The following is a 27,476-nucleotide window of genomic DNA, read 5'->3' on the forward strand; positions in this document are numbered from 1 at the left end:
TGAGTGTCTACAGCCTGTTGCCACTTGCGGCATGGCTTGCTTTTGTGCATGCTACCGCCGCTTACAATGGGGGGGGGAAAAAAAAAAAAAAAAAAAAAAGACAGAGAGAGAGAGAGAGAGAGAGAGAGAGAGAGAGAGAGAGAGAGAGAGAGAGAGAGAGGAATTGTCTCATTAGCAAAACAATGGCAAGAGACAGCTATTTGTTGTTACTTACACTGCTGATTTCTTTGATAATGATCAACAAGAACCAAATAATACACTGCATATGAGATCATGTTCTGAACGAGAGTTTAGCGAAAATTTTTCGCTGTTTGAAAAACTTTGCAGACGCCTCTTTAGTACATTACACTCTGCACAGAAATTAGAGTCATCTTAGGTTTAAAAATCTAGTCAATTGCTGTGCTTCATTTCTGACTGTATCACTATTAGGCATAAGAATAATACAAATATAAACATGACAAGATATGTATATTCTTCCGCATTTACTGTTGTCTCACTCTAGTTTCGTAGTTTATTAGGCAGACAGGATTTAAATGAGATGGCAGCAGACATGAAAGAATACATGGCAAAATGTTTATATTCATATTATTCTTATGGTGAAGAGAATACTGCATGTGATTCACAATTCATACAAGTACCTATTAGCAACCATCTCTTCTCACAGGTAAGAAAAAATTCAGAATGTAGAGTTGGCCATATTGACAAACATCCCAAACGGTCTTGCCAGTCGGATTTTCGTAGTACACTGAAATGCTGCTACATACGAAGATGAACAATACGGAATTTGTATTTACTTCGTTGGATAATGTATGAAAATGCAGTGGTTGAAACTCGGGGCGGAGAAAAAAAGCTTGTCTTCTTCTTTTTTTTAATATAATTTATTTACTGACGCAGAGGTTTTGGCACCAGTATTTATCTTTGTGCCTGCAAAGGAAGCCTGTGTAGCGCTACATATATTCGACGGCAGAAGTTAGTTGTGGCGGCACCTACCAACATTTTTCAGAACTTCCACTTACTTTGTACTCGATTCTAAGCCACAGGCAGTTTTTTGGATTACAAAAACCGGAAAAAAAGTGCGGCTTAGATTCAAGTAAATACGGTATGTGAACCGAATGATCTGCCACAATCTCTTTGCTGTCTCCTTAGTCGGTCTGCAGAATGCCATTGTAGAGTAGACCAGGAAGTGGGCATCTTTCCTATGATCCTCTTAAAGTCTATCTTACAATCAAAGGGGTGATGTAATGGCTAATGAGTTCTGCATTTCCTACCATGATTTCTTCTTGTTATCTTTTGTAATATGATGGTATTTTGCTCTCAGCACCCAAAAAACTGAAGGCTTCTCAATTTTTAAAAATGTATTAAATGAATGCAGCATTTTTCCACTGAGGATGTAATTATTTTGACTATTTCTTTATTCCAAAACTAGTTTTGGGTTTTTAACTGTGTTCCCACTTTTTGACAGTTATGCAGTGTGTTTTCTTTATTCAGCTAAACATTTGATAATGGCTCTAAAAGCTGAAACTAGTTGAGGAATGCAGAATAAATATAAATAAATACAACCTAAGTGGGAAACTGCTGCATTCATTTGATGATCTCCACTTGAACCTACATAGTGCCTCACACTCTTCTCTGATTGCAGAGCCATACTCTTTGCTCCAACAGAGGGCAAGCTGCCTTCTAAGTTTTCCTGAAGTCTTTGGCAGGGATGAATCAGCAGCAAAATGAATCACACCAGTGATGTGATCCACCCATTCCTAGATTCAAACATGACCCTGAGGTTGTGCAGTGCCCAGTTTGGCTTGCTGTGCCAGTCTCGGGAACTTTCTTTGAGCCACTGCGCCACGGCTTTGTGTGGGTACTTCAGTGAATCGCATGGAGCACTTCCCACTAAGCAGTGTGTGCACAGGATGATGGAGAGCATAACGAAATACTGATGGCACAGACCAACCCTGTGGCTGTGTTAAAGTGTACGCTCGAGGAGCATTAAAATGGAAAGGGTGGGGGAGTTGCACAATTAGGTTAGTGAGATCCTCTCGGTTGGCTGATTCAGTGAGGGTGGGGAGGGGGAGGGGGTGCAGATAAAAGGAATATATCATCGTCGAACAAGCAATACCACGCAACTGACCTGGGTCAATCTGCAGCATACGCACAAAAACACGTGCAGGGAAACCACACTGTTATTGCTTGTTACATATCTCTCCACATTGGTATGCAGTCCTTGAATCAAGGTTTCAGTTGATAAAAATGGACAGTGATTCACAAGACATTCTTTTTGCTGAGAAAAAACTGCTGCACACTTTAAAGTTGTGTATGAAAGTGGAGATTTGTTTCTGACATTGATTGACAGCTGCCAGCCGCTACACCAATCTTCAATTCCTTGCAGGTCTTCCTGCTTTTTACTTCAGTCTTCTGGCCTTGCAATCATCCTACTGCAAACAGCATTGTCCTTAAACAGTTTCTTGCAGCTTCCATCATTCCAGTTACATGGTATTAGATTCTTTTGCAGTAACAATTAGTTTACACCCATTTTCACCTTGTTTGAATTACAGTGTGTTCTCTCCTGTTCATTTCACTGAAAAGAATGGAAAAGTTGCCATTCCCACAATAATTGAAGGTATGGCAACTGACAGAAACTCAGAACATCGAAGAAGTCAGGTACGGTGTATTGTTTCATCAACGACAATATAGTAGCCCTATGCTGCACACAGAGCAACATCTTGTAAAATGGTCATGCCAGAGAGACAGAAGGAGTGGTATGAGTTGTTTATGAAGATGACTTCTTCTCTTTTAACTTTCTCCCCACTGAGACTGTTCTTCCTGCAGAGGTTATAATCCTTTAGCAATCGTGACAATAGCCATCATCACTGAAACACTCCATTACGATCAAGTGATCAAAACTCCAGTCGCTACAATATGACACATAAGAAAGGAGAAACACCTCTTGATCACTGAAATTGTGTGTATCCAGTTGGTTTTCCTGCTCAGCAAATTTTTTCTTCCTTTCTCTAGTTCTATAATTGTTTTTAAACTTGTCTGAACAGCCACCTAATCCTGAAATTATAGCTCCAAAGCATTATCTTCAAAAGTCTGAATCATCTCCTCCAAGTGGCCTGGCTTTAGCAACTGGTAACCACATTATCTAATTGCGTCTTACAAACCGATACTCTTCAATTTAATTGTCTTGACAGTGTATTCACAATGAAATATTGTAGTTCTTAAGCACAAAAACACAGTTTTTTGTCTATATATTTCAACCTCTTGTTTAACACAGTCTATGTTTTGGGTTAGAAGAGCAATTTCTTCTGAAACAAACCAAGATGTGTTTTCTTGTTCCATATTCTTCAGTTTCAACGTATGAATTTTATGATTATCACCTCATTTATTGCTAGTTTTATACTAAATAAACTCCAATATTTGCTTTTGAAGTTGTGAAGCACACTTGTTGTTGTTGTCGTTGTTGTGGTCTTCAGTCCTAAGACTGGTTTGATGCAGCCTCTATGCTACTCTATAGTTTGCAAGCATCTTCATCTCCAAGTATTTACTGCAACCTAAATACTTCTGAATCTGCTTACTGTATTCGTCTGTTGGTTTCCCTCTACAATTTTTACCCTCCACGCTTCCCTCCAGTACTAAATTGGTGATCCCTTGATGCCTCAGAATTTGTCCTACCAGCCGATCCCTTCTTCTAGTCAGGTTATACCACAAATTTCTCTTCTCCCAAATTCTGTTCAGTACCACCTCATTACCTATGTGATTGACCCATCTAATCTTCAGCATTCTTCTGTAGCACCACATTTCAAATGCTTCTATTCTCTTTTTGTCGAAACTAGTTATCGTACATGTTTCACTTCCATACATGGCTTCACTCCATACAAATACTTTCAAAAAGGACATCCTGACACTTAAATCCATACTTGATATTAACAAATTTCTCTTCTTTAGAAACACATTTCTTGTCATTGCCAGTCTACATTTTATATTCTCTCTACTTCGACCATCATCAGTTATTTCGCTTCCCAAATAGCAAAACTCATCTACTATTTTAAGTGTCTCACTTCCTTATCTACTGCCCTCACCATCACCGAATTTAATTCGACTACATTCCATTACCTTCATTTTGCTTTTGTTGATGTTCATCCTGTATCCTCCTTTCAAGACACTATCCATTCTGCTCAACTGCTCTTTCAAGTCCTTTGCTGTCTCTGACAGAATTACAATGTCATCACAAAACCTCAAAGTTTCTACTTCTCCCTGGACTTCAATTCATACCCTAAATTTTTCTTTTGTTTCCTTTACTGCTTGCTCAACATAAAGATTGAATAACACTGGTGGTGGCTACACCCCTGTCTCCCTCCCTTCTCCAACAATTCAACCCTTTCGTGCCCCCTGAATCTTATAACTGCCGTCTGGTTTCTGAACAAATTGTAAATAACCTCTCTCTTCCTGTATTTTACCCCTGCCACCTTCAGAATTTGAAAGAGAGTATTCCAGTCAACATTGTCAACAGCTTTCTCGAAGTCTACAAATGCTATAAATGTAGGTTTGTCTTTCCTTAACCTGTGGGAAGTTATAGGGTTAGTATTGCCTCACATGTTCCTACATTTCTCTGGAATGCCAACTGATCTTCCCTGTGGTCGATTTCTACCGTTTTCTCCATTCTTCTGTAAAGGATTTGTGTTAGTATTTTGCAACCGTGACTTATTAAATTGAGAGTTTAGTAATTTTCACACCTATCACCACATGCTTTCTTTGGAATAGAAATCATTATATTCTTCTTGAAGTCCAAGGGTATTTCACCTGTCTCATACATCTTGGTCACCAGATGGAAGAGTTTTGTCATGGCTGGATCTCTAAAGGCTACAAGTAGCTCTAATAGAATGTTATCTATTCCCAGTTCCTTGTTTCAACTTAAGTCTTCCAGTGCTTTATCAAATTCTTCACGCAGTATCTTATCTCCCTTCTCATCTTCATGTATGACCTTTTCCATTCCATAATACTGCCCTCAAGTATGTCTACCCTCTACCCATTCCTTTCACCTTTCTGCTTTCTCTTGTTTGCTTAAGACTTGTTTTCCATCTGAGCTCTTGATATTCCTACAAGTGGTTCTCTTTCCTCCAAAGGTCTCTCTAATTTTCCTGCAGGCAGCATCTATCTTACCCCTAGTGAGATATACTTCTACATCCTTACGTTTGTTATCTAACCATTCCTGCTTAGCCATTTTGCTCTTCCTGTCAATCTCATTTTTTGACATTTGTATTCCCTTTCACCTGTTTCAATTACTGCATTTTTATATTGTCTCCTTTAATCAATCAAATTCAATATCACTTCTGTTACCCCACAATTTCTACTAGCCCTCATCTTCTTACCCACTTGATCCTTTGCTTCCTTCACTATTTCATCTTTGAAAGCTGCCCATTCTTCTTCTACTGTATTCATTTCCCATATTCTTGTCAATTGTTCCTGAATGCTTCATTTGAAACTCTCGACAACCTCTGGTTCTTTCAGATTATCCAAATCCCATCTCCTTAAATTCCCGCCTTTTTGCAGTTTCTCCAATTTTAATCGGCAGTTCAAAACCAATAAATTGTGGTCTGAGTTCACATCTGCCCCTGGCAATGTCTTACAACTTTCAAACCGGTTCTATAATCTCTGTCTTACCATTATACAATCAATCTGAAACCTTCCAGTGTCTGTCTCCAGGTCTCCTCCACGTACACTACCTCCTTTCATGATTCTTAAACCTAGTTTTAGTTATGATCAAATTATGCTCTGTGCAAAATTCTACAGGCAGCTTACTCTTTCACACGTCCCCCCCCCCCCCCCCCCCCCAGTCCATATTCACCTACTACTTTCCCTTCTCTTCCTTTACCTACTATTGAATTCCTGTCCTCCATGACTATTAAATTTTGGTCTCCCATAATTATCTGAATAATTTCTTTTATCTCATCATGCTGTTCATAGTAGCTAATATGCATTCCTATTTTTTGTTTACTCATTATTAAACCTACTCCTGCATTACTTCCATTTAATTTTGTGGTTGTTGTTGTTGTTGTTGTTGTCTTCAGTCCTGAGACTGGTTTGATGCTGCTCTCCATGCTACTCTATCATGTGCAAGCTTCTTCATCTCCCAGTACTTACTGCAACCTACGTCCTTCTGAATATGCTTAGTGTATTCATCTCTTGGTCTCCTTCTACAATTTTTACCCTCCACGCTGCCCTCCAATGCTAAATTTGTGATCCCTTGATGCCTCAGAACATGTCCTACCAACCGGTCACTTCTTCTTGTCAAGTTGTGCCACAAACTCCTCTTCTCCCCAATTCTATTCAATACCTCCTCATTAGTTATGTGATCTACCCATCTAATCCTCAGTATTCTTCTGCAGCACCACATTTCGGAAGCTTCTATTCTCTTCTTGTCCAAATTATTTATCGTCCATGTTTCAGTTCCATACATGGCTACACTCCATACAAATACTTTCAGAAATGACTTCCTGAGACTTAAATCTATACTAGATGTTAACAAATTTCTCTTCTTCAGAAACAATTTCCTTGCCATTGCCAGTCTACATTTTATATCCTCTCTACTTCGACCATCATCAGTTATTTTGCTCCTCAAATAGCAAAACTCCTTTACTACTTTAAGTGTCTCATATCCTAATCTAATTCCCTCAGCATCACCTGGCTTAATTCAACTACAATCCATTATCCTCGTTTTGCTTTTGTTTATGTTCATCTTATATCCCCCTTTCAAGACACTGTCCATTCCGTTCAACTGCTCTTCAAAGTCCTTGCTGTCTTTGGCAGAATTACAATGTCATCGGCAAACCTCAAAGTTTTTATTTCTTCTCCGCGGATTTTAATACCTACTCCGAATATTTCTTCTGTTTCCTTTACTGTTTGCTCAATATACAGATTGAATAATATCGGGGAGAGGTTTACCCCTGAGGACGACATCATCATTTAACCATACAGCAGAGCTGGATGCCCTTGGGAAAAATTATGGCTGTAGTTTCCCCTTGCCTTTAGCCATTCGCAGTATCAGCACAGCAAGGTCATTTCCGTTGATGTTACAAGGCCAGATCAGTCAATTATCCAGACTGCTGCCCATGCAACTACTGAAAAGGCTGCTCCCTCTCTTCAGGAACCACATGTTCGTCTGGCCTCTCAACAGATACCACCCCCCCCCCCCCCCCAATTATGTTTACGTGCACCGACGGTATGGCTATCTGTATCGCTGAGGCAGGCAAGCCTCCCCACCAATGGAAAGGTCCATGGTTCACACTTGACAACTTTAATTTTAAGCAGGACATAGTGCCTGAGGAGTAGCCATATTTAGTCCAGTATTACTGATTTGTTTTCATGTAGTTATTTAGTTTCATTTTTCATCATTTTTACAACAAAGATTTCACAATGATTGGCTTACAGTTGATAATTATCCCTATCCAGGAATTCTGCACAGGACCTGTGTCACAACATACTGATCAATTAATACATTCACTAAGTCAGACCTGATACAGAACTGATTTGTGAAGGTATTTGGGGAAAATGTAACTCCAATGTTTTCATAGGACTTAACATAAGCCAAACAATGAAAAAAATGAAGAAGTGGAACAGAAATGACTCTAACACTCGAGAAAATATTTCATTTCCAGAAAGGCACTAAATATCCATTTGCACATCTACATCATTACTCTGCAATTCACACTCAAATACTGGCTAGCAGTGGTACACAACCACATCACATTATTTAGTTACTGTTCCACTCTTGAATAGCATGTGGGAAAAATGAACAAACAAATATTTTCTTTAGAGTCTGATTTCTACTATTTCATCACTATGGTCACTTCTCCCTAGTGGGTAGGAGTCAAAAGCATATTTTGGCATTTGGAGGAGGAAGTTGGTGGTTGAAATCTTGTGAAAATATCTCGCCACAACGAAAAATGGTTTTGTTTTAATGACTGCCACAGACAACTTGTTTATCAGATTTACAACACTCTCACTCCTATTGCATGATAATACATAACAAGCTTCCCTACTCTGAACTTTATTGATGTCCTCATCAATCCTATCTGGTGAGGATTCCCTACCATCAGCAATACTCCAGAAGAGAGCACACAGGCACAAGCCACAATGCAGGCAATCTCATTAGCAGATGTCTTGTACCTTCTACGTGTTTTGCCAAAAAAATCACTATCTTCAGTTTGACTACTCCACAAAATTCTTTATGTAATGGTTCCAATTTAAGTTATTATGTTGTCACAAGAGAAGCATGAAGACAGAAACATTACTAATTGTGATATTATAGCTGTGTAGATAAGAAAATTTACTCATCAAGAGGTGGCCGGAGAACACACATATAAAGGTTAAAGAAATGTGCAAGCTTACGATGCCAGTGGCTTCTTCTTCTGGCAGAAGGGTTGAAGGGAAAGGAAGAGAGATAAAGGAAAAGGACTGGCAACGGTTAGGAAATGGGGAGAGTTTGGAAAAGTCACCCACGAACCCATGTCAGGGGATACGTAATGGATGGGATTAGAAGGAGACACCACAACATAAAAACAAATGACATACTAGTGAGAAACCGCGCAACAGTCTGCAAAGTAAAATATAGCAGAGAACAATTACATTAAAAAAATCAGTTTTTAAGTATCCAAAGTACAATGATATGTGGTAAACTTACTAAGTGGAAAAAATTAACTTCATACGGAGTTTTTACAGTTTTACAGCTGAATTGTATTACATAAATCTCACAAAAAAGATTGTCTGAGATGCGTGGACAACTCTAATATAGGCATTTTATGTAAATAAATAAACAGACTTATTACAATATTCAAGTGCTAATATGAATTCTATTCTAGCCAATTACATTAATTTTTAATTATCCCTGTGAAGACATGGACCTATGGTAAACTTACTCTGTGATGCAACAGGAACATTCCAGTTGGTGTTAAGAAGTAATTCTGGGATAGTGACTCCCTCAGAATCATCTTTCTTTAATTCTGATTTCGCAAACAAAATGGAGAGATCTGGAGAATTCAGTACAAGTTCCTTCAGCAGAGGCCCTCTGTCACTCTGGGTGATCAGGTGCAAGATAAATAGTTTTACACGATGACATTCATCTGGTCCCAAACTTCCCATTACTGCCTTTAAAGCCTGGAGAAAAAAAAAAGTAGTTATGTAACATTCAGAAGTATCATATACATAATTTTGAAATTAAATCCCTACTCACTCACAGTAAACATATTTCTATCACTTTAGCATAGATGCACGCATGCACGCGCACATGTGTGTGCTCTCACACTCACTCACACACACACACACACACACACACACACACACACACACACACACAGAGAGAGAGAGAGAGAGAGAGAGAGAGAGAGAGAGAGAGAGAGAGAGGGAGAGAGAAGGAGGAAATGAGAGAGATTAACATATTTTTGACAGTAATGTTCTTGGTTTTAGTTACCTGCTTTATTAGCATACTGCAGAATATTTAATGATCCACAGAAGAATAAAGAATATATGTTTCAATCATAGCTGCTATCACTAAACGGAGGGGACTGCATTCCAAATGAGTTATTTTGTGCTCGTGTCTAAAATTTTGGCATATAGTACAAATAATCTAAATTACCTGTAAGTGGCCTGGAAGCACAGAAACATCCAGATCAGTAGTGGTTAATGAAACAACTTGCAAACAACAAAAAACCATGGGATTATCAACATGAAATAATGTCTTCAGGTTACATTATTACTTATTACTTGCACAGTTACCCACTGCAAGATTCCACAAACATATTACACGAAAAAACAAAAACTTGTGACACCCAAATGAAGTCATCATGAACAGCATATGTAAGGGTGTTATTGATTATCAATCTTCAATTATTATTATTATTATTATTATTTTTTTTTTTTTTTTTTTTTTACGTAATAGTCAAAGTTATTACTCATTCTTCATCTGGTTGTATGGACCTCCTTTCTTGTTTGATATATCATTCTCTTTAATCAGTCAAGCCATTTGTCTTTCTTGGTTTCCAGTTCTTCTGTATGATTACAAATCACCTCTTATCTAAAACCTCACAATATAACCTAATCCTGCACCTCAACATGTACAGTCTTTCTGCAGTAATCTTCACCACAGTCAAGCTACAGTCATACATACTTTTCCATTAACACAGCTTGATCTTTGGGACTACATATAAAATATGGAACATTTTTACACAAATTCCATTCCTTGCCAATGATTCAGATATATTCAGAAGAATCTTCTTGTAAGTCTGAATGACATTAAATATTAAAATGCAGAAAGTGAATGCAGATACTTACAGAAATCAGCATATCAGCTGCTTTGTCTGCAGTCGCAGGATTTTTGAGGACCTGAATATACTCCGTGCACTGTGGTTCTCCTCCAATCACTTTCCTCACAACATTAAGTGTTTGAACTTGCAGAAGTAAGTCACGTGCTACTGTGAATTTCCCACTTGAAAGTGCACCTTGAATGTCAAGTTCTAAAGTGGCTCTATACACTAGAGGAATTTCACGTCTAACATTATCAGCCTGAAGAATGGAGACAATACCCTGCAAAGCAAGCACACGTAGTTCAGATATCTATCTCAAGTATACACTATAAAAGAACACGAAAGGTGACACAGGTCCACACTTTTAGTGTGTTGACCTGCATCTCAATGAATGATTTAGAAACAAGTTTATTTCTTTAACTACAATAAAAATCCACTACATAGACATTGTGGCTTGATCACTAATAGGTACGGGTCTGACTACAAATCCCAAAGTCTGGGGTTCAGTCTTCAGTTCTAGGATTTTTTCTTTCATTTACTGCCTCTTTCACCTCTGACAATGACATGTTAATGTTAAAAATGCCAAGGTGCACTGGAATTGGGGTCTACATTAAGCTGTAGATCTCCCTACAACTGGTGGGATAAATCAGTTCAGAGATTCAAAAAAGGCAAGTTGATGCCCCACCTCATATGATCATGTCTAGTAAACCACCGCAGCGTTTAACCAATCTTGGTTGAGGATAGCTTTATTTAGTTACAGTAAAAGACAAAAAGGCAATGGCCGAACCATAATACAAATAAAAACACAAAAATATAAATTACTTTGTTGCAAAAGGTGTAGAAGATTTTCAGTGACTGTATTACTGGTGCTGTATGTGGTGTACAATAGAACTGTAGCCAAACTCCAACTTTATAAAGTGGATGTGCAGTGGTACTGGATGCAGAAGAACAAGAATTATATAACATATTAATACTAACTATATGACAGCTCTCATATTTGTAATGTTGGTAAGTAGATACTAACTGCGACAATGCAGCAATGAGAAATCATTACAAATAACCATCCATGAATTCCAACTGCCAGCTACGAAGTGCAACCTTAGTATTTCACCCCACAAAAATCAGGCACAGCATTTCGAAGACTGAAACTTATTACGTGACTGACAGAAAAAGTGTCAATTCATTCAAGTTCTAAGGGCACATCTTACCTTTCTCAATTTATTCCACTGATCTATTATTGTGTGATAGTGTGTGTACTGTATTTACTCAAATCTAAGCCGCACTCGAATCTAAGCCGCACCTGAAAAATGAGACTCGAAATAAAGGAAAAAAAAATTTCCCGAATCTAAGCCGCACCTGAAATTTGAGACTCGAAATTCAAGGGGAGAGAAAAGTTTTAGGCCGCACCTCCAAATCGAAACAAAGTTGGTCCATTGTAATATGAGACACAATTTAGGTCAAATGAATGACGATACAGCTACAGTAGTTTGGTTCGAGTCGTAAGCTTAGCAGTTAAGCTTTACCACGTAGCCATTGCTATGCGTCAGGCGCTCTGTCCGTATTTATACGGATACCCTTCCTTTTTCACGTGCTTCGTCTGGTTTGAATCGATTGCTTATTTTGCTTTGATCTGATAAATGCCGTTTTCTTTGTTATAGGTGTTTGCGTCACTCTTAAGCTGAAAACGCATTACTGCACTGTGTCCAAAAAGAGAGAGAGAGAGAGAGAGAGAGAGAGAGAGAGAGAGAGAGAGAGAGGAATTGTCTCATTAGCGAAACAATGGCAAGAGACTGCTATTTGTTGTTACTTACACTGCTGCTTTCTTTGATAATGATCAACAAGAATCAAATAATAGACTGCGTTTGATAGAAGATGTTCTGAACAAGAGTTTAGCTAAAATTTTTCGCTGTTTGAAAAACTTTGCAGACGCCTCTTTAGTACATTACACTCTGCACAGAAATTAGAGTCATCTTAGATTTAAAAATCTAGTCAATTGCCGTGCTTTATTTCTGACTGTATCACTATTAGGCATAAGAAAATACAAATACAAACATGACATGATATGTATATTCTTCCGCGTTTGCTGTTGTCTCACACTAGTTTTGTAGCTTATTAGGCAGACAGGATTTAAATGAGATAGCAGCAAACACGAAAGAATACACTGCAAAATGTTTATATTCGTCTTATTCCTATGGTGAAGAGAATACTGCATGTGATTCACAATTCATAAAAGTTCCTATTAGCAACCATCTCTTCTCACAGGAACGAAAAAATTCACAACGTAGAGTTGGCCATATTGACAAACATCCCAAACAGTCTCACCAGTCGGATTTTTGTAGTACATTGAAATGCTACTACATTCGAAGACGAACAATATGGAATTTGTATTTGCTTCGTTGGATAATGTATGAAAATGCAGTGGTCGAAACTCGGGGCAGAGAAAAAAGCTGGTCTTCCACCTTTTTTTTAAATTTATTTACTGACTCAGAGGTTTTGACGCCAGTATTTATCTTTGTGCCTGCAAAGCATGCCTGTGTAGCGCTACATATATTTGACGGCAGAAGTTAGTTGTGGCGATACCTACCAACATTTTTCAGAAATTCCGCTTACTTTGCACTCGATTCTAAGCCACAGATGGTTTTTTGGATTACAAAAACCGGAAAAAAAGTGCGGCTTAGATTCGAGTAAATACGGTAGGCTCCACAGGCATCATAGGCCAGCTCTGGACTCTACAGAAGCATCATTCAGAGGCACACTCACACGACTTTAATATTTTAGAGGGCTTGTAGTCATTTCAAATTGAGCTGGACATTTCACAAGAAGCAGCATCATTTAAGTTGAGTATTTCTTCGTATTTAATAAATATCATTTTATTACTAACTGCCAGAAACCTTTCTGACCGAAGATAACCTATGCCATTCTCCTGCATTCCCAACAGTCAAAACCGTCTTACGGGTTGTATGCAGTTGAATGTTGGCACGCTGTAGAAATACTCCTAAAGTATGAAGTCCTCATTGTTTACTCCTGATTGCACACCAAAGTTGATTTTTCAGCATGTCTGAATAAGAAGTACTAGCTCCTGTCACTTTCCTACCCATGTAATGATCTAAAATTTACCATTTGCACCCCAGAAGAGAATGAGTACAACTTTTCCTGAAGACAGTTGAGCATGGAATTTTTTTGGTTTTGGCAATGAGCTGTGGCACCATTCAGTGCCTGACCTTTTTTCTGGTTGGTGATAGTGGACCCAAGTCTCATTGCCTGTAATAGGGTTTCCCAGAAAAGCATCACATTTGACGTGGAAATGATGCAAAAGTTCTTCACAGGCATCAGCATGATGGTCTTTCAATTCAGCAGTCAACTGACTTGGCACCTATCCTGTAGACACTTTACTAAAGTGCAGTGTATTGTGAACAATATTCTGTGCTGAACCAATACTAATCTTCAAACTTATAGCTTTTTCATTCAGAGTTCTGCAACTGTTCTCCTTCACACGCTCCTCCGCTTATGCAATGTTCTCGTCCATCACTACCCAGTGAGCCTGCCCTGTTCTTGGGGCATCCTCCACAGAAGTTACACTGCTTTTGAACTTCCTACACCCGCTGTACACTTTCTGCAATGGCAAACACAAATCACCATCTGCTGTCATTCTGTGATGAATTTTAATTGGTCTGACACCCCCGCTATACAAAAAATGCATCACAGACCGCTGCTCAAGAGCAGGGCATGCTGACAGCAGGAAGGTTAGTTTATCTTGTTGTGGATGCTGCTCCCTTCTCCAGTGTTGTAGTATTGCTCTGCTACCTGTTGGTCACTTTCTGAACCTCAAGGAACACTACTGCCACCTACCAATTTATCACACAACTTTACAAAATGTTGTTGAACTTTCAAGGTTTTCATTTGAATCACCCCCTCGTATAAACACTGTAACCCACGTATTCTTCCATCCTCCTCTTAACTGATACATCAATGAAAGGGTTGGCCCTCTTTTTCAAGTTATTTTATATTATGATGGACAGAGTTTAAATATTCCAGGAAGTTTTGAAGCTTTTCCACTCCATGTTGCTACACTACAGATGTGTCACCCATATACCAATAGTAACACTTGAATTTCAACTTGGTGAATTCCAGTGTCTTTGCTAAATGTCACCTGTTTAGGTTTGTCATGACAGGCAATACGGGACTACTAATCACCACACCACTGATTTGTTCATAATAATTTCTGTCAGATAGGAAATAAGTAGATGTGAGTATGTGCCTTAAAGTTCTGTGAAACAATCACTGGAAGGGAAATAAGTAGATGTGAGTATGTGCCTTAAAAGTTCTGTGAAACAATCACTGGAAGTTTTTCACAAATAATTCCACATAATCAGAAAACGGAACTCATGAAAAGAGGGAGACTGCCTTGAAACTGACTACAATATCCGTAACCTCGGGCCGCAATTGACTGATGTGATGTACAATGTCAGCAGAGTCGTTAATGTGGTGTTCACATGGAAACACATTCTCAGCAAATATGTGGCTATTCCTTGGAACTAACTGTGGAGAAGTTCAATGATTGTTTGACAGAGCTTTTTAGACATGTTCTGACATCTACATATTTCCTATTCAGTGATAAATATTATGAACAAATTGACGGCATGGCAATGGGTAATCCTTTATAACCTGTTGTAGTGAACCTATACATGAGACACTTTGAAGCAAAGGTACTAAAAATCTGTTAAGCTGAAACTTACAAGGGGCATTCAACAAGTAATGCAACATTTTTTCTCTTGGCCAATTTTTATTGAAAAAAATCCAGTATTTGTTATGGGACATCTTGGTATATTTTCACTTAAGCCCCTGTACTTTCATGAAGTTTCAATAGGTAGTAGCACTATATGTAGCCTTCAAAACGGTGTCTGTAAGGGAGTTGCGTTCCAAGCAAAGAGTCGTCATCAAGTTTCTTTTGGCAGAAAAACAGCAAATTGCAGATATTCATTGGCACTTGCAGAATGTCTATGAAGGCCTGGCAGTGAACAAAAGCACAATGAGTAATTGGGTGAGGCATCTGTCATTATCGCAGCAAGATCACGCGCACCTATTCTATCTCCTATGTGCTGGCTAGTGGCACACATCTGTGACCCCTGCAATATTGGAATGTGCGGACAAACTCATTCAAGGTGACTGAGGGATCACAAATGCCTCGCTGCTCAACTGGATGTCTCTGTTGGTAGTGCTGACACACTCATTCACCAGGTGGGATGCTCAAAGGTTTGCGCCCGCTGGGTTCCCCACCGCATAACAAAAGACCGTAAAGAGCAACAAAGGACCATCTGTGCAGAATTGCTTGCGCATTACGAGCCTGATCGTGATAATTTTTGGTGAAACACTGTCACAGGTGACGAAACTGAGTTCATCACTTTGAATCAGAAACAAAACAGCTATCCATGGGGTGGTATCACACTACCTCTCCTCCGAAGAAAAACTTCAAAGCCACAGCCTCAGCTGGTAAAGTCACAGCATTGGTCTTTTGGGACATTGTTTGATGTCCTCCCTTGTGGTGCAACCATCAACTCTGAAGTGTATTGTGCTACGCTCAGGAAACTGAAGAAACAACTACAGCATATTCGTTGCCACAAAAATGCAAACGAACTTCTACTTCTCTATGACAATTCAATTCCTTACACAAGTCTGTGCACCTAAGAGAAGTTCACAAAACTTCATTGGACAGTTATTCTTCATCCACCCTGCAGCCCTTATGTCACGCCTTCCAATTTCCATCTATTCAGGCCATTGAAAGGTGCACTCTGGGGGAATCAGTATATGGATGATGGGGAGGTTAGTGAAGCTGCAAGAGCTAAGCTCCGACATTGAAAAGTAGAGTGATACCATGCAGGCATATAGGCCCTTCCAGGTAGGTGGGGAAAAGGTGTCACATTGAAAACTTGTCACATTCAACTGAGATTATGCTGAAATATAGGGTGTTGTAGCCAAACGGGTGAAGTACTGGAATCCTGAATAAAATGAACTTGATTTCAGAAAAAGTATGTATTACATTACTTATTGAACTCACCTTGTACATGTTTTTATTGGTACTTGGGTAACACAATTGTGATGTGGCCACATGAAGTGGAAAAGTGTCAAGGCTTCCTGAAACATTTAAACTCTGTATGCTGCAATATAAAATTCACTATGGAGCTTGAAAAACAGGGCCAATTACCTACCCTTGACATGTTAGTTAAGAGAATGGACACATCCATGGGCCACAGCGTATATAGAAAACCTATGCACACTGACCTCTCTCTCCACACATCAAGCCATCACCATCCATCACAGGGAAATTCAGTGTTGAAAACTTTCATCCATACAGCTTTAACACTTTCAGACAAGGAGAGCTGCACCAGAGAATTACAACACTTGGTGTTCGGGAAGAATGTGTACTCAGAGCATCCGATGAACAGACGATGTAATCAAACTCGGGAACACCTGAGAAAGAGGTGGAGACAGTCACCGAGAAGCCAAAAATTGCTTAACTGCCTTAAGATGGTCAAATATCCAGAGAGTTCAGTAGACTCCTATGAAAACATGGCATACAGTGTATTTCACTCCACTCAATTACGATAAAAAATATTCTTTGCAAAAGTCAGGAGTTTATCACATTCAATGGGAATGAGGCATATCTTACATGGGGCAGTTGAGGAGAAATGCAAAGAATATCAGCAACACACCTGACTAAAACAACCATGAAAATTATCTGTTGCTGAAGTTCTGTATCACATACAATCATGGGAAGAAATGTGATGAGACGGTTGTCTTGGTGTAAACACCAAGTTTCTGGAACAGCATAATTAAGGAGTCTAGTGAAATAAAGATGTCAGAAAATGAATTAAACAGGGATGGAAGTTTCAATTTAACTAATGCTTGGGATCTGGCAATCAATTTAGTAAAATCTTCCTGGCCAGCACATCCTCCAGAGTTGGAAAATTGAGAGACAGTTTGAATTTCATCAAGTATCTGTGCAAATTGCCACTCTCCTACAGAATCACTGGCCCCTCATTAATTTCCAAGAACAGTGCAGTTTACGAAGATAACAGAAGAATGGGCATCCCCAATGAAATGTTATTTCTTCAGTTCTGTTCAATATATGGACAACCAGCCTCTGGCCCCCAATACCAAAGTTTCTTGTAAGCTGATGATCTCACTATTGGCACCCAGAGCACAAAATCTGTATCTCTTCAGAGGATCATTAATGCCCTTGATGGTTTGTCAAGATTACACTGCACAAAATGGCTTACACCAACCCCTCGGAGCCAGAAATATGTGCTTTTCATTTGATAAACAAGAAAGCCGTTTATAAGTTGAAGATAGGGTGGTCAGTAATTGAGTTGTAGTACTGTGGTACTCTCTTAATTACAAGAAATGTTGCATGAACTGTGAATTGGAAGTTCCCATCAGGAACAGTAAAACTGCCCAGAATATAATGCTGCATTCAACCTAGAACCATATGGACATCTGCAACCATTGAGTGCATCTGTTCTGTATGGTATAATTAAAATGAGTGTAACAACCATATCCTTTGTCAGAGCTCTGATCACTTATCATTGAGCCCGTAAATGAGCAGCCTATCCATAACCCTTCCCAATCATGCCAAAGTTGTAGTTCACTGACCTCCCAACCCACAAAATATCCTGGCCCATCAATTGCCACATCTGTTTCCAATCCCTTGCTACTTTGTCATCCCCCTGAAGAAGACAAGCGCAAAACTTGCCCCACCTGTGTACACACCCCTCCCCCCCCCCCTCTCCCTCCTCCAAGCATATCCCTTACTTTTCTTGTAACAGGTATATCCTATTTTGTCAAAGGTAGAGCACTCTGTGAAACCAGGCACACCACATAATATATTTTGTATGGTGAAAGCTATGAAGTACAGAAGGCTGCTGGCGAACCAAAATTAAATGACTGAAAACAACAGTTGTCCAGAGAGCTGCGATAAAACTGAGATGATGCTGTAAAGAGATATACACACTCATGTTATGAGACTAACAGTAGGTGAGCAAAACAGCTATGCTGAGCACACTTCAATTGTCACGATTTTTCTGTATGGAATTATAGCTCCAATGCAACTTTTGTGGAGGTTTTTGTGAAGTGTGATTACCAACCAGCCATCCACCTTCAAACTGTGGACAGCAGCACAGTTGACCATGCAATGGCAAAACATGTCGCTGAAAGCAACTTGCTTGCTCGTCTTCCGTGGCTACTTCACGATGTGTTCCATCTGGATTCCCTCTATTCCCCAAATACCAGTTTTCCACTCTACTGCATAGATTGGAGCTGTTCTTGCAATACATCCTTCAGTGACACAATCCTCTTACCCTCAATATCCAGTAGTCCCTGTTACACCACCACCACCACCACCACCACCACCACCACCCTCTGACCCCAGTGGTGCAACTTCATTCATTCTACATTAGCACCCTCCTCTCTGCAGTCTCCCTGCTCCTCTGTTTTATCTCCCCCTGCCAATATACTGCTCCACATCATTGTGTGCCACCAAGAAACTCCCCCTGCCTGCACCAGAGTGAACCCATCAGGTCCATTTTCTTATCACATACATTTGCTGCCTCTCCTTCCCTCCAGTCAGCCACCCTTTCCTCCAACCCTCCTTTGCTTTACTGCTTCCTTTCTACACTCATTCACTCCATCTGAAACAGCCTTCACTCCAGACGAGATACAGTGCTTGTAATGTTTAAATGTGCAAGTGTGTATAGTGTAGCTCTTTCTCTCTCTCTGCAGGAGGTGCCCATAGCAGAGGAGCCAGTTCTGAAGACAGCAGCCATGGTGTAGAAGGTGAGGGCACCGAACCAAACCTTTACTTAAAACAGGATTCGTGGCTACTGCAGCTGCAATTTTAGTTCTAGTAATACGAAATCCACCAGCAACAGTTTGAACTTCCACGTCGAAGGGAAAACAAAGCAGTTCCTCTTTGTCAAATGTTGTTTCCAGACCAGTCAGTAAATGCAATAAGGCACCAAGGCCACACAGTTGCATCCGTCGCTAACACAAAGTGCTGGTCTGGCTGAAAAGTTACCAAACAAGTGGTCAACTGCAGCTTAAATTTCAACAACTTCAATGCCCACCATAAACCAGGGGCCAGTGGAATGGAACATCTTTACATAATAATGCTTGGAGTGGTTGTGCCACAGTAGCAGCATCTGGTATGAATGTGTGGGTATACACAGTTTTGCCTAAAAAAATTCTGTAAATCCATGATAGACGTGTGGTGTGACAGTGCAACCATAGCATTAACATGCTGGTACAATTGTTTAATGTCAGAATGCGACACTTAAAAACCCAAATAAATAATGGTTGGTTGAAAAAACTGTCTTGTCCAAATTGCACTTTAACCCTGTAGATTGGAAAACAGAAAACAGAGCATGAAGGTTGTGCAAATGTTCTTCTGTTGATGCGCCAGACATTACTACATCATCTAAACAGCTGATGCAGCCTGGAACTGGTGCAGTAAGTTGCTCTAAAAAGTGTTGAAAAATAGCTGGTGCACTTGCCACACCAAAGGGCAACTACTGATGTTGATAAAGCTCAAATGAGGTATTGAGGCATTTAGATTCCTCATTTACTGGCAGGTGTACATATGTCTCTGATAAGGCAGTCTTATAAAAATTATGGCCTCCCGCTAATATCATTAATAGCTCTTCAGGGTGCGATTTTGTTAACAGCTCGTCAGGGCGTGACAAGGAGTTGGTGCATTAATAGATTTTTGAAAATGACCACAGATACATAATTGATCGGTAGATTTCTTGATATCACCAGTGGTGCTGACCATTCACTGGAAGAAAGAGGTTGAAGAACATCAAGGGATTGAAGATGATCTAATTCTGCTTTTCTCTGATCCTGTAAAGTTACTGGAATGAGGTGGGCCCAGAAAAAAAGGGGGCAGGCAGACTGTTTCATCATAATATTCTGTTGCACAATCCAGTCCTAGAGAAAATAGAGAGGAAATTTCAGTGCTGAGAGCATCTAACTGTTGATATGGAACTTGATCAGAAACCAAATGCACTTCATCAATGGAGAATCCACACAGTTTAAAAGTGCCCAAATCAAACAGATTTTCAATGTAAGCATTGTCCACAACTAGGAATGTTAATGAATGAACCACAGCCTTGTAAGTCACAGATGCAGAAAACTGTCCAAGAATGAGAATCTGTTGTTTGTTGTAAGTCACTAGCCTCCATGACACTGTAGTCAGAGGAGGAGAACCGAAGTCCACCCAAGTCTTGAGAGTTCACTAACGTTGCTGCTGCACCCATGTCCATCTGCGTTCTCAATGACATGTTAAACACACACACTTCAATGCATAACTTGCTTTGAGACACCGTCACTGCTGACATGCTGTTCGCATCCATGTTTCTGTTCCACGTTTGAAAAGGAGTTAAATACAGTAGCAATGTGTTCTTTCTTACGGGACCTATTACACATTGCCCAGTGCTTGGGACGTGCAGTACATTTGTGCTGAATGAAGCATATGCACATGATGGCAGCTCAAGGCTGTTGCTGTTGTGACATGGACTGATGATGTCACGAACAGAACAATGATTACCTATACGATGATGAGACACCTGCTGGACTGCGGCTATACCATCTAGATTCCCTTGCAAATTGACTGATGGTTTTTTCAAGGATTGATTGCTCAAAGAATATTTTCATGCTACCTAAATGAAAGATTTGTTGTTTGGTGTGTAAAGATATTATGACTCCAAGCGGCGAAGACAAGGAGGAAGTGGAACTAATCAAGTAAACAAGTAAAATACAAACTTAAATTTTTATTTGGAATAATAACAGCAGCAGAGTCAAATCAGCTATGAAACCTCTTCCTCATAATAAGTGATGAAGCAGCAAACCTTGGATTACAGAAAATTTACGATTTTCCATTTTGGGGAGTTGACTTCTGAAAACGGAACAGCATATCAGTATGCAATGACAGTGCCATGGTCACGTAGCTTGTTACTGCAGAGAGCGTACAGGAAAAAACTAAAAACCCTGCACATCAAAAGATCTCAACCATTGTTAAAACAGATGTTAAACAGATGTGGCAATTGATGGGCCATGATATTTTGTGGGTTGGGAGGTCAGTGAACTACAACTTTGGCATGATTGGGAAGGGTTATGGATAGGCTGCTCATTTACGGGCTCAATGATAAGTGATCAGAGCTCTGACAAAGGATATGGTTGTTACACTCATTTTAATTATGACAACTGACATATGAAAAAGAAAACAACTGTCATTAAAGGCTAGTTTCTGTGAATGCTGCTCACAGATGCCAAGATGACAAAGTAGCAAGGGATTGGAAACAGATGTGGCAATTGATGGGCCAGGATATTTTGTGGGTTGGGAGGTCAGTGAACTACAACTTTGGCATGATTGGGAAGGGTTATGGATAGGCTGCTCATTTACGGGCTCAATGATAAGTGATCAGAGCTCTGACAAAGGATATGGTTGTTACACTCATTTTAATTATGACAACTGACATATGAAAAAGAAAACAACTGTCATTAAAGGCTAGTTTCTGTGAATGCTGCTCACAGATGCCAAGAAAGAAGATCTTTGAGATGTGAAAGCACAGATCTTTACAATCAAATATGTAGATGGCACAACATGGTGAACTTCAGCATATAGCCTTCAATAAAGATGAATGTCTATTATAGCAAAATTAATCCAATGAATGGCAGTACAATTTCAAGTAACTATACAGCCAGGAGTACAGTTCATCAACCAGCAAGAGCTTTCACTGACTATCTCCACGTCACTTGTTTCAAACAAAAGGGTGAAAGTTGGAAAGATGAAAGTTGGAAAGATGAAAGTTGGAAAGATGTGTAAGACTGTAATGATACCAATGAGAAATGTGATAAGTTTATGGCTACATTCAAACATTGTTTTTGAAATGGCATTTCCCAAGACAATAACTATGTTTAACTGTACTGAAAAAACAAACACAAGGATAACGAAAGTGATAAGGATATCATATCACAATAAAAGGAGATTGTATGAGTACTGCAAGCAAAATACTAATCCTGACTTTGTTGCGTATTTCAAAAGATACAAAAGAATACTAACATGAGTTATTTCAAAAGCCAAAAAAAAATCTAGAAAACGACAAAATATTGTGTAATTCCTAGAACAAAACTAAAGCAACCTGGCAAATTATAAAGGAAAGAAACGGGCACCAGGCCAGTTAATAACAGTAATATAGAGCTGATTATAAATAAAAATAAACTAACTGACCTCAAACATGTGGCCAGTGCTTTCAACAATTATTTCTCTATTATAGCAAAGCTGTTAATAAAAACACACCTTGACAAACGGCCAGCCAGTCACTCAGATCAAAAAGTCATCGAAACACATTATTCTTGTATCCAGCAACACCTGAGGAACTGTCAAGAATTCTAAAAGAATTATCTAATAAATATTCAGTGGGTGTTGAGATACCAGATGCCATTATTACAGTTAGTGCAACATTTATTGTTGAACCACCAACAGAAATAGTAAATTCATCTTTTGATAGTGGTTTGTTTACAAATAATCTAAAAACTGCAAAAGTAACACCTTTGCACAAGAAGAGTGCAAAAAGTGATATTGCTAATATAGGCCAGTTTCAGTATTGTCAGGCTTCAGCAAAATTATGGAATAAATGTTCCTTAGAAGATTAACAGTTTTCTTAAATAAAGAGAGGCTGCTAAGTGACTCCCAGCATGGGTTCAGAGCTGGAAAGTCAACTCACACAGCAAATTTTGCCTTCTTAAATGAAGTATTAAAAGCAGTGGATGATAAGCAACATGTATCTTGGATATTTCTGGATCTAACAAGGGAACCTCCCCATCGCACCCCCTTCAGATTTAGTTATAAGTTGGCACAGTGGATAGGCCTTGAAAAACTGAACACAGATCAATCGAGAAAACAGGAAGAAGTTGTGTGGAAGTATGAAAAAAATAAACAAAATACACAAACTGAGTAGTCTATGCATATGATATGTAACATCGAGGACAGCATGGGCTCACGAGCGTCGTGGTCCCGTGGTTAGCGTGAGCAGCTGCAGTACGAGAGGTCATTGGTTCAAGTCTTCCCTTGAGTGAAAATTTTAGTTTTTTATTTTCAGACAATTATTATCTATCCGTCCGTCCGTCCGATGCGATCACTTTTTTGGGAGTGATTATCACATCCACAAGAAAACCTAAATCGAGCAAGGTAGAAGAATCTTTTTACCCATTCGCCAAGTGTACAAGTTAGGCGGGTCGACAACATATGCCGTCACCAGTGTCATATAGAATATATCAGACATGTTTTCCTGTGGAGGAATCGGTTGACCTATGACCTTGCGATCAAACTTTTTCGGTTCCCATTGGATAGGCACGTCCTTTCGTCTACTAATCGCACGGTTTAGCAGTGCGGTCGCAAAACACAGACACTAAACTTATTACAGTGAACAGAGATGTCAATGAACAAACGGACAGATAATAATTGTCTGAAAATAAAAAATTAAAATTTTCACTCGAGGGAAGACTTGATCCAAGGACCTCTCATACTGCAGTTGCTCACGCTTACCACGGGACCACGGCGCTCATGAGCTCATATTCTCCGAGATGTTGCATATCATATGCATAGACTACTCAGTTTGAGTATTTTTCTTATTTTTTTCATACTTCCACACAACCTCTTCCTGTTTTCTCGATTGATCTGTGTTCAGTTTTTCAAGTCCTATCCACTGTGCCAACTTATAACTAAATCTGAGGGTGGTGCGATGGGGAGGTTCCCTTGTAAGTAAAGCCTTTGATGTTACTGATCATGGCATTCTCTTGCATAAATGAAGTAATTATGGAATTAGAGGCCAGTTTGAAATGTGACTCCAGTTGTACCTCAGTAATCATCAGCAGATTACAGTAATAAAACACAAAGATAGTGAAACATAAAAAAATTCTAGGTTTTACAGCAATGAGGAGAAAAATCAAGTATGAAATCCCACAAGGGTCAGTTCTGGGACATGTCCTATTTCTGTTGTATATAAATGACTTGGCTAGTAAAATACATGCTGGAACCACTGTACTCTTTGCAGATGACACTAATATTCTACTAAACCACAGAATGAGAAAAATCGGCAGGGGACTGCAACATTAGTTATGCATGCCTTTATGCACTGGTTCAGGACCGAAAGGCTCAATATAAATTCTGAAAAAACTGTGGCAATTACCTTCAAAACCACACAAAAATATCCATCCTGCAAACTCTGTTTTCACTATCAAAGGAAAAAACTGTGTCGAAGGTCAGACATACAAAATGTCTAGGCAGTCATGTTCGGGCAGATTTGAAGTGGGCGGTGCAGCTAAACAATTTAAATAAGAAACTGAATTCACGACCATATGCTGTTGGGATTCTCACTCAGAATACAAGCTGCTCGTCAGGGCTGACTGTGTACCATCGTAGTATACAGTCGCTACTTATGTACGGAATAATTTTTCCCACAAATTCTACAAAAAACATTTAAAATACAGAAAAAGATTGTCAGGAAGATAAAAAAGCTAAATGCAAGGATTCCTGTACATCCCTTTTTAAAACTCTCAAAATATTACCACTACCTTGCTTGTATACAGGGTGATTCACGAAGATGTACGAATTTTTAATATGTTATTCTACAAGTAAAACTAAAGAAAAAAGTTCATATAAACATAGGTCCGCAAATGTTTAGTTATGGAGTTATGGCTAATAAAAGATTTTGCCTGAAATTTAGCAACTTCACTAATACGAAGTCATCGCAAAACTTTACGAGGTTAAAGATAGGCACAATTTCCACTCATTTTGTTGTTATTGGTCTGGCAAATCTAATAAAACATGTCCCAGAGGTGTATCTGCAATAGTTTTCCAGAATATCCAGAGAAGCAGTAAACAGCAGTTACAAATATACATTTTATTTACTGATGAGGCACAGTTTACTTGAGATGGTATAAACAATTTACATAACGAGCACTTAAAGTCTGAAGCAAACCCACATGCAACAGTGCAATGAAATTACCAGCAGCGATTTAGCATAAATGTGTGGTGTGATATAATCAACACACACTTCACTGGACCATTCATTTCCCTAGGACATCTAACTGGCAAGATGTACTAACAATTCCTTCAAGAAGAAATGCCCCACTTGCTCAAAGATGTTCCACTTGCTACGCAGTGCAAAGTATTTTCAACATGCCTGTTGAAATCTTTGTGCCATTGTCTGGAATTTAAGTAATCTGGGCCAAGTAGTTAATAAATAAAAAATTTTACAAAATTATCTCTTTGTTTCTCTGGATGTTCACGAAAACTACTGTGGATACACGTCTGGGACATGTTTTATTAGATTCACCAGATCAATAACAACAAAACAAATGGAAATCATGCTTTGCTTTAAGCTCGCAGTTTTGCGATGGCTTCATATTAATGAAGTTGCTAAATTTCAAGCAAAATCTTATTAGCTGTAGCTCTGTAACCAAACACTTGTGGACATATGTTAATATGAACTTTTTTCTTTAGTTTTACTTATAGAACAACATATTAAAATATTTTCATATCTTTGTGAATCACGCTGTGTATACAAAATACTAATTTTCACAAAAGGGAGCATCTTAAAAAAAGGAAAATCTCTTCAGACACAACTATGATATACACATATGAAACTATGCAGAAGATGAACCTATACATGAACACAGCAAATGCAAACTTATGCAAAAGAGGAGTGTATCATACTGGAGCTATGTTATATAACCATTTGCCTTCTTACCTACAATGCATACCAATATTAAAAGCATTTAAAATAAAGTTAAAATAGTTCTTGCTTGACTACTGCTTTTATTCTTTGTCTGAATTTATGGAACATCGCAATAAGTAAACCTCATTTATCAAATTTTACTAATTGTCAATTTTTCATAGTACAATTTACATTGTGCTTATCATGTCATCTCACTTAATAACTGCTATTATCACATGTAGAAGCTAGTAGTACACCAACCTACATTATTATGCATTGTGATTATGTCAACAATGTAGTCAAAATGACTACTGTATTGTACATTAACTACGTTTACCACTGTCCTGCATCACATGTACAAACAATGTACTAAAATGATTCTTGGACAAATAAACAATAAACAGTCATGGAAAACTATGATTTAAGCAAGAAAATTATTCAGCTCAAAGTCACTGACAAAACATATGTGGAATCTCGTGGGAGGAATATTAATCATACCACAGCAATGATATCAGCATTATTGTCATGCAGAACTTTCTGAATGTTTCCACAAATTCTAGATGTAAAGATCAGATGAAAGTAATTGCATAATAAAAATAATATCATGAATGTAGCTGCCTCCCACTGCAGTATCACTAATTGGCAGCCAGTAAAATCTTTTCTTTTCTTTTCTTTTTTTTTTGGGGGGGGGGGGGGGGAGATATAAAGCACCTTCTGGAAAAAAGTCCACTGCCACAACACTACAATATGCCACATACAAGATAAGAAGCAGCTTTACTATCTTTTGTATCACACTGTCTCTCTTCAGTGCCACTTCCCCAACCCACCCGCTACCACAATGTAATGCAAACATGTGTCAGTATAGAAATACTTACTGTATATTGATCACGTATTGAACGATGCAGCTGGTGAAGCAAATCTGACTGAGGAGAAACAGTTGGTACATGTACACGGATCATTTCACAAGCATTGCTGTATCCCTTAATTTGCGCTGCTGTTGCTGTGCAGTATATCAGATTTGTTCCACAGGCAACCAATTTCTTGTGAAGAGCAGCAGCTTTTGATATATTATCTTGAACTGCATGGTAATCTTCGCGAAAGAAATGGTACTGTGCCAGATCAAAATGCAGCTGAAACAATTTTATACATTTTTGCAACAATCACAGGCAGGATCTATTATGGTGATTATATGTGAAACATAAAAAGATGAAATTTAATTTAATTTCAGTATCATTGAAGTAGGAAAGGTCTGGCAGAATGTAAATACTTTAGGTATAAAGGAGATCACACACCAAAAAGCAGAAGCATTGAGTCATCAACAGGCGCACACAAACAATAATAAGCTACAAAAGAGTGCCCTCCTCATCACCCAATACCATTCTGGACTGGAACTACTGAAATAAATGCTTTA

The 27,476-nt window shown here is 38.9% G+C and overlaps 1 protein-coding gene across 3 annotated transcripts in view; it reads right to left on the minus strand.

Annotated features, from left to right (window-relative positions):
- Nucleotides 1-27,476, minus strand: part of LOC126416727 (integrator complex subunit 8) — a 153,049-nt gene that overhangs the window by 77,211 nt on the left and 48,362 nt on the right. For all 3 annotated transcript variants that reach the window (XM_050084545.1, XM_050084546.1, XM_050084544.1), the window contains exons 6-8: nucleotides 26,941-27,195; nucleotides 10,324-10,575; nucleotides 8,913-9,150 (exon numbers count right to left, since the gene is read on the minus strand). In XM_050084545.1, coding sequence (XP_049940502.1) covers nucleotides 8,913-9,150; nucleotides 10,324-10,575; nucleotides 26,941-27,195 — 745 coding nt within the window. The remainder of the gene's footprint in view (nucleotides 1-8,912; nucleotides 9,151-10,323; nucleotides 10,576-26,940; nucleotides 27,196-27,476) is intronic.

The sequence above is a fragment of the Schistocerca serialis genome, chromosome 8 (assembly GCF_023864345.2).
Source record: "Schistocerca serialis cubense isolate TAMUIC-IGC-003099 chromosome 8, iqSchSeri2.2, whole genome shotgun sequence".
NCBI lineage: Eukaryota > Metazoa > Arthropoda > Insecta > Orthoptera > Acrididae > Schistocerca > Schistocerca serialis.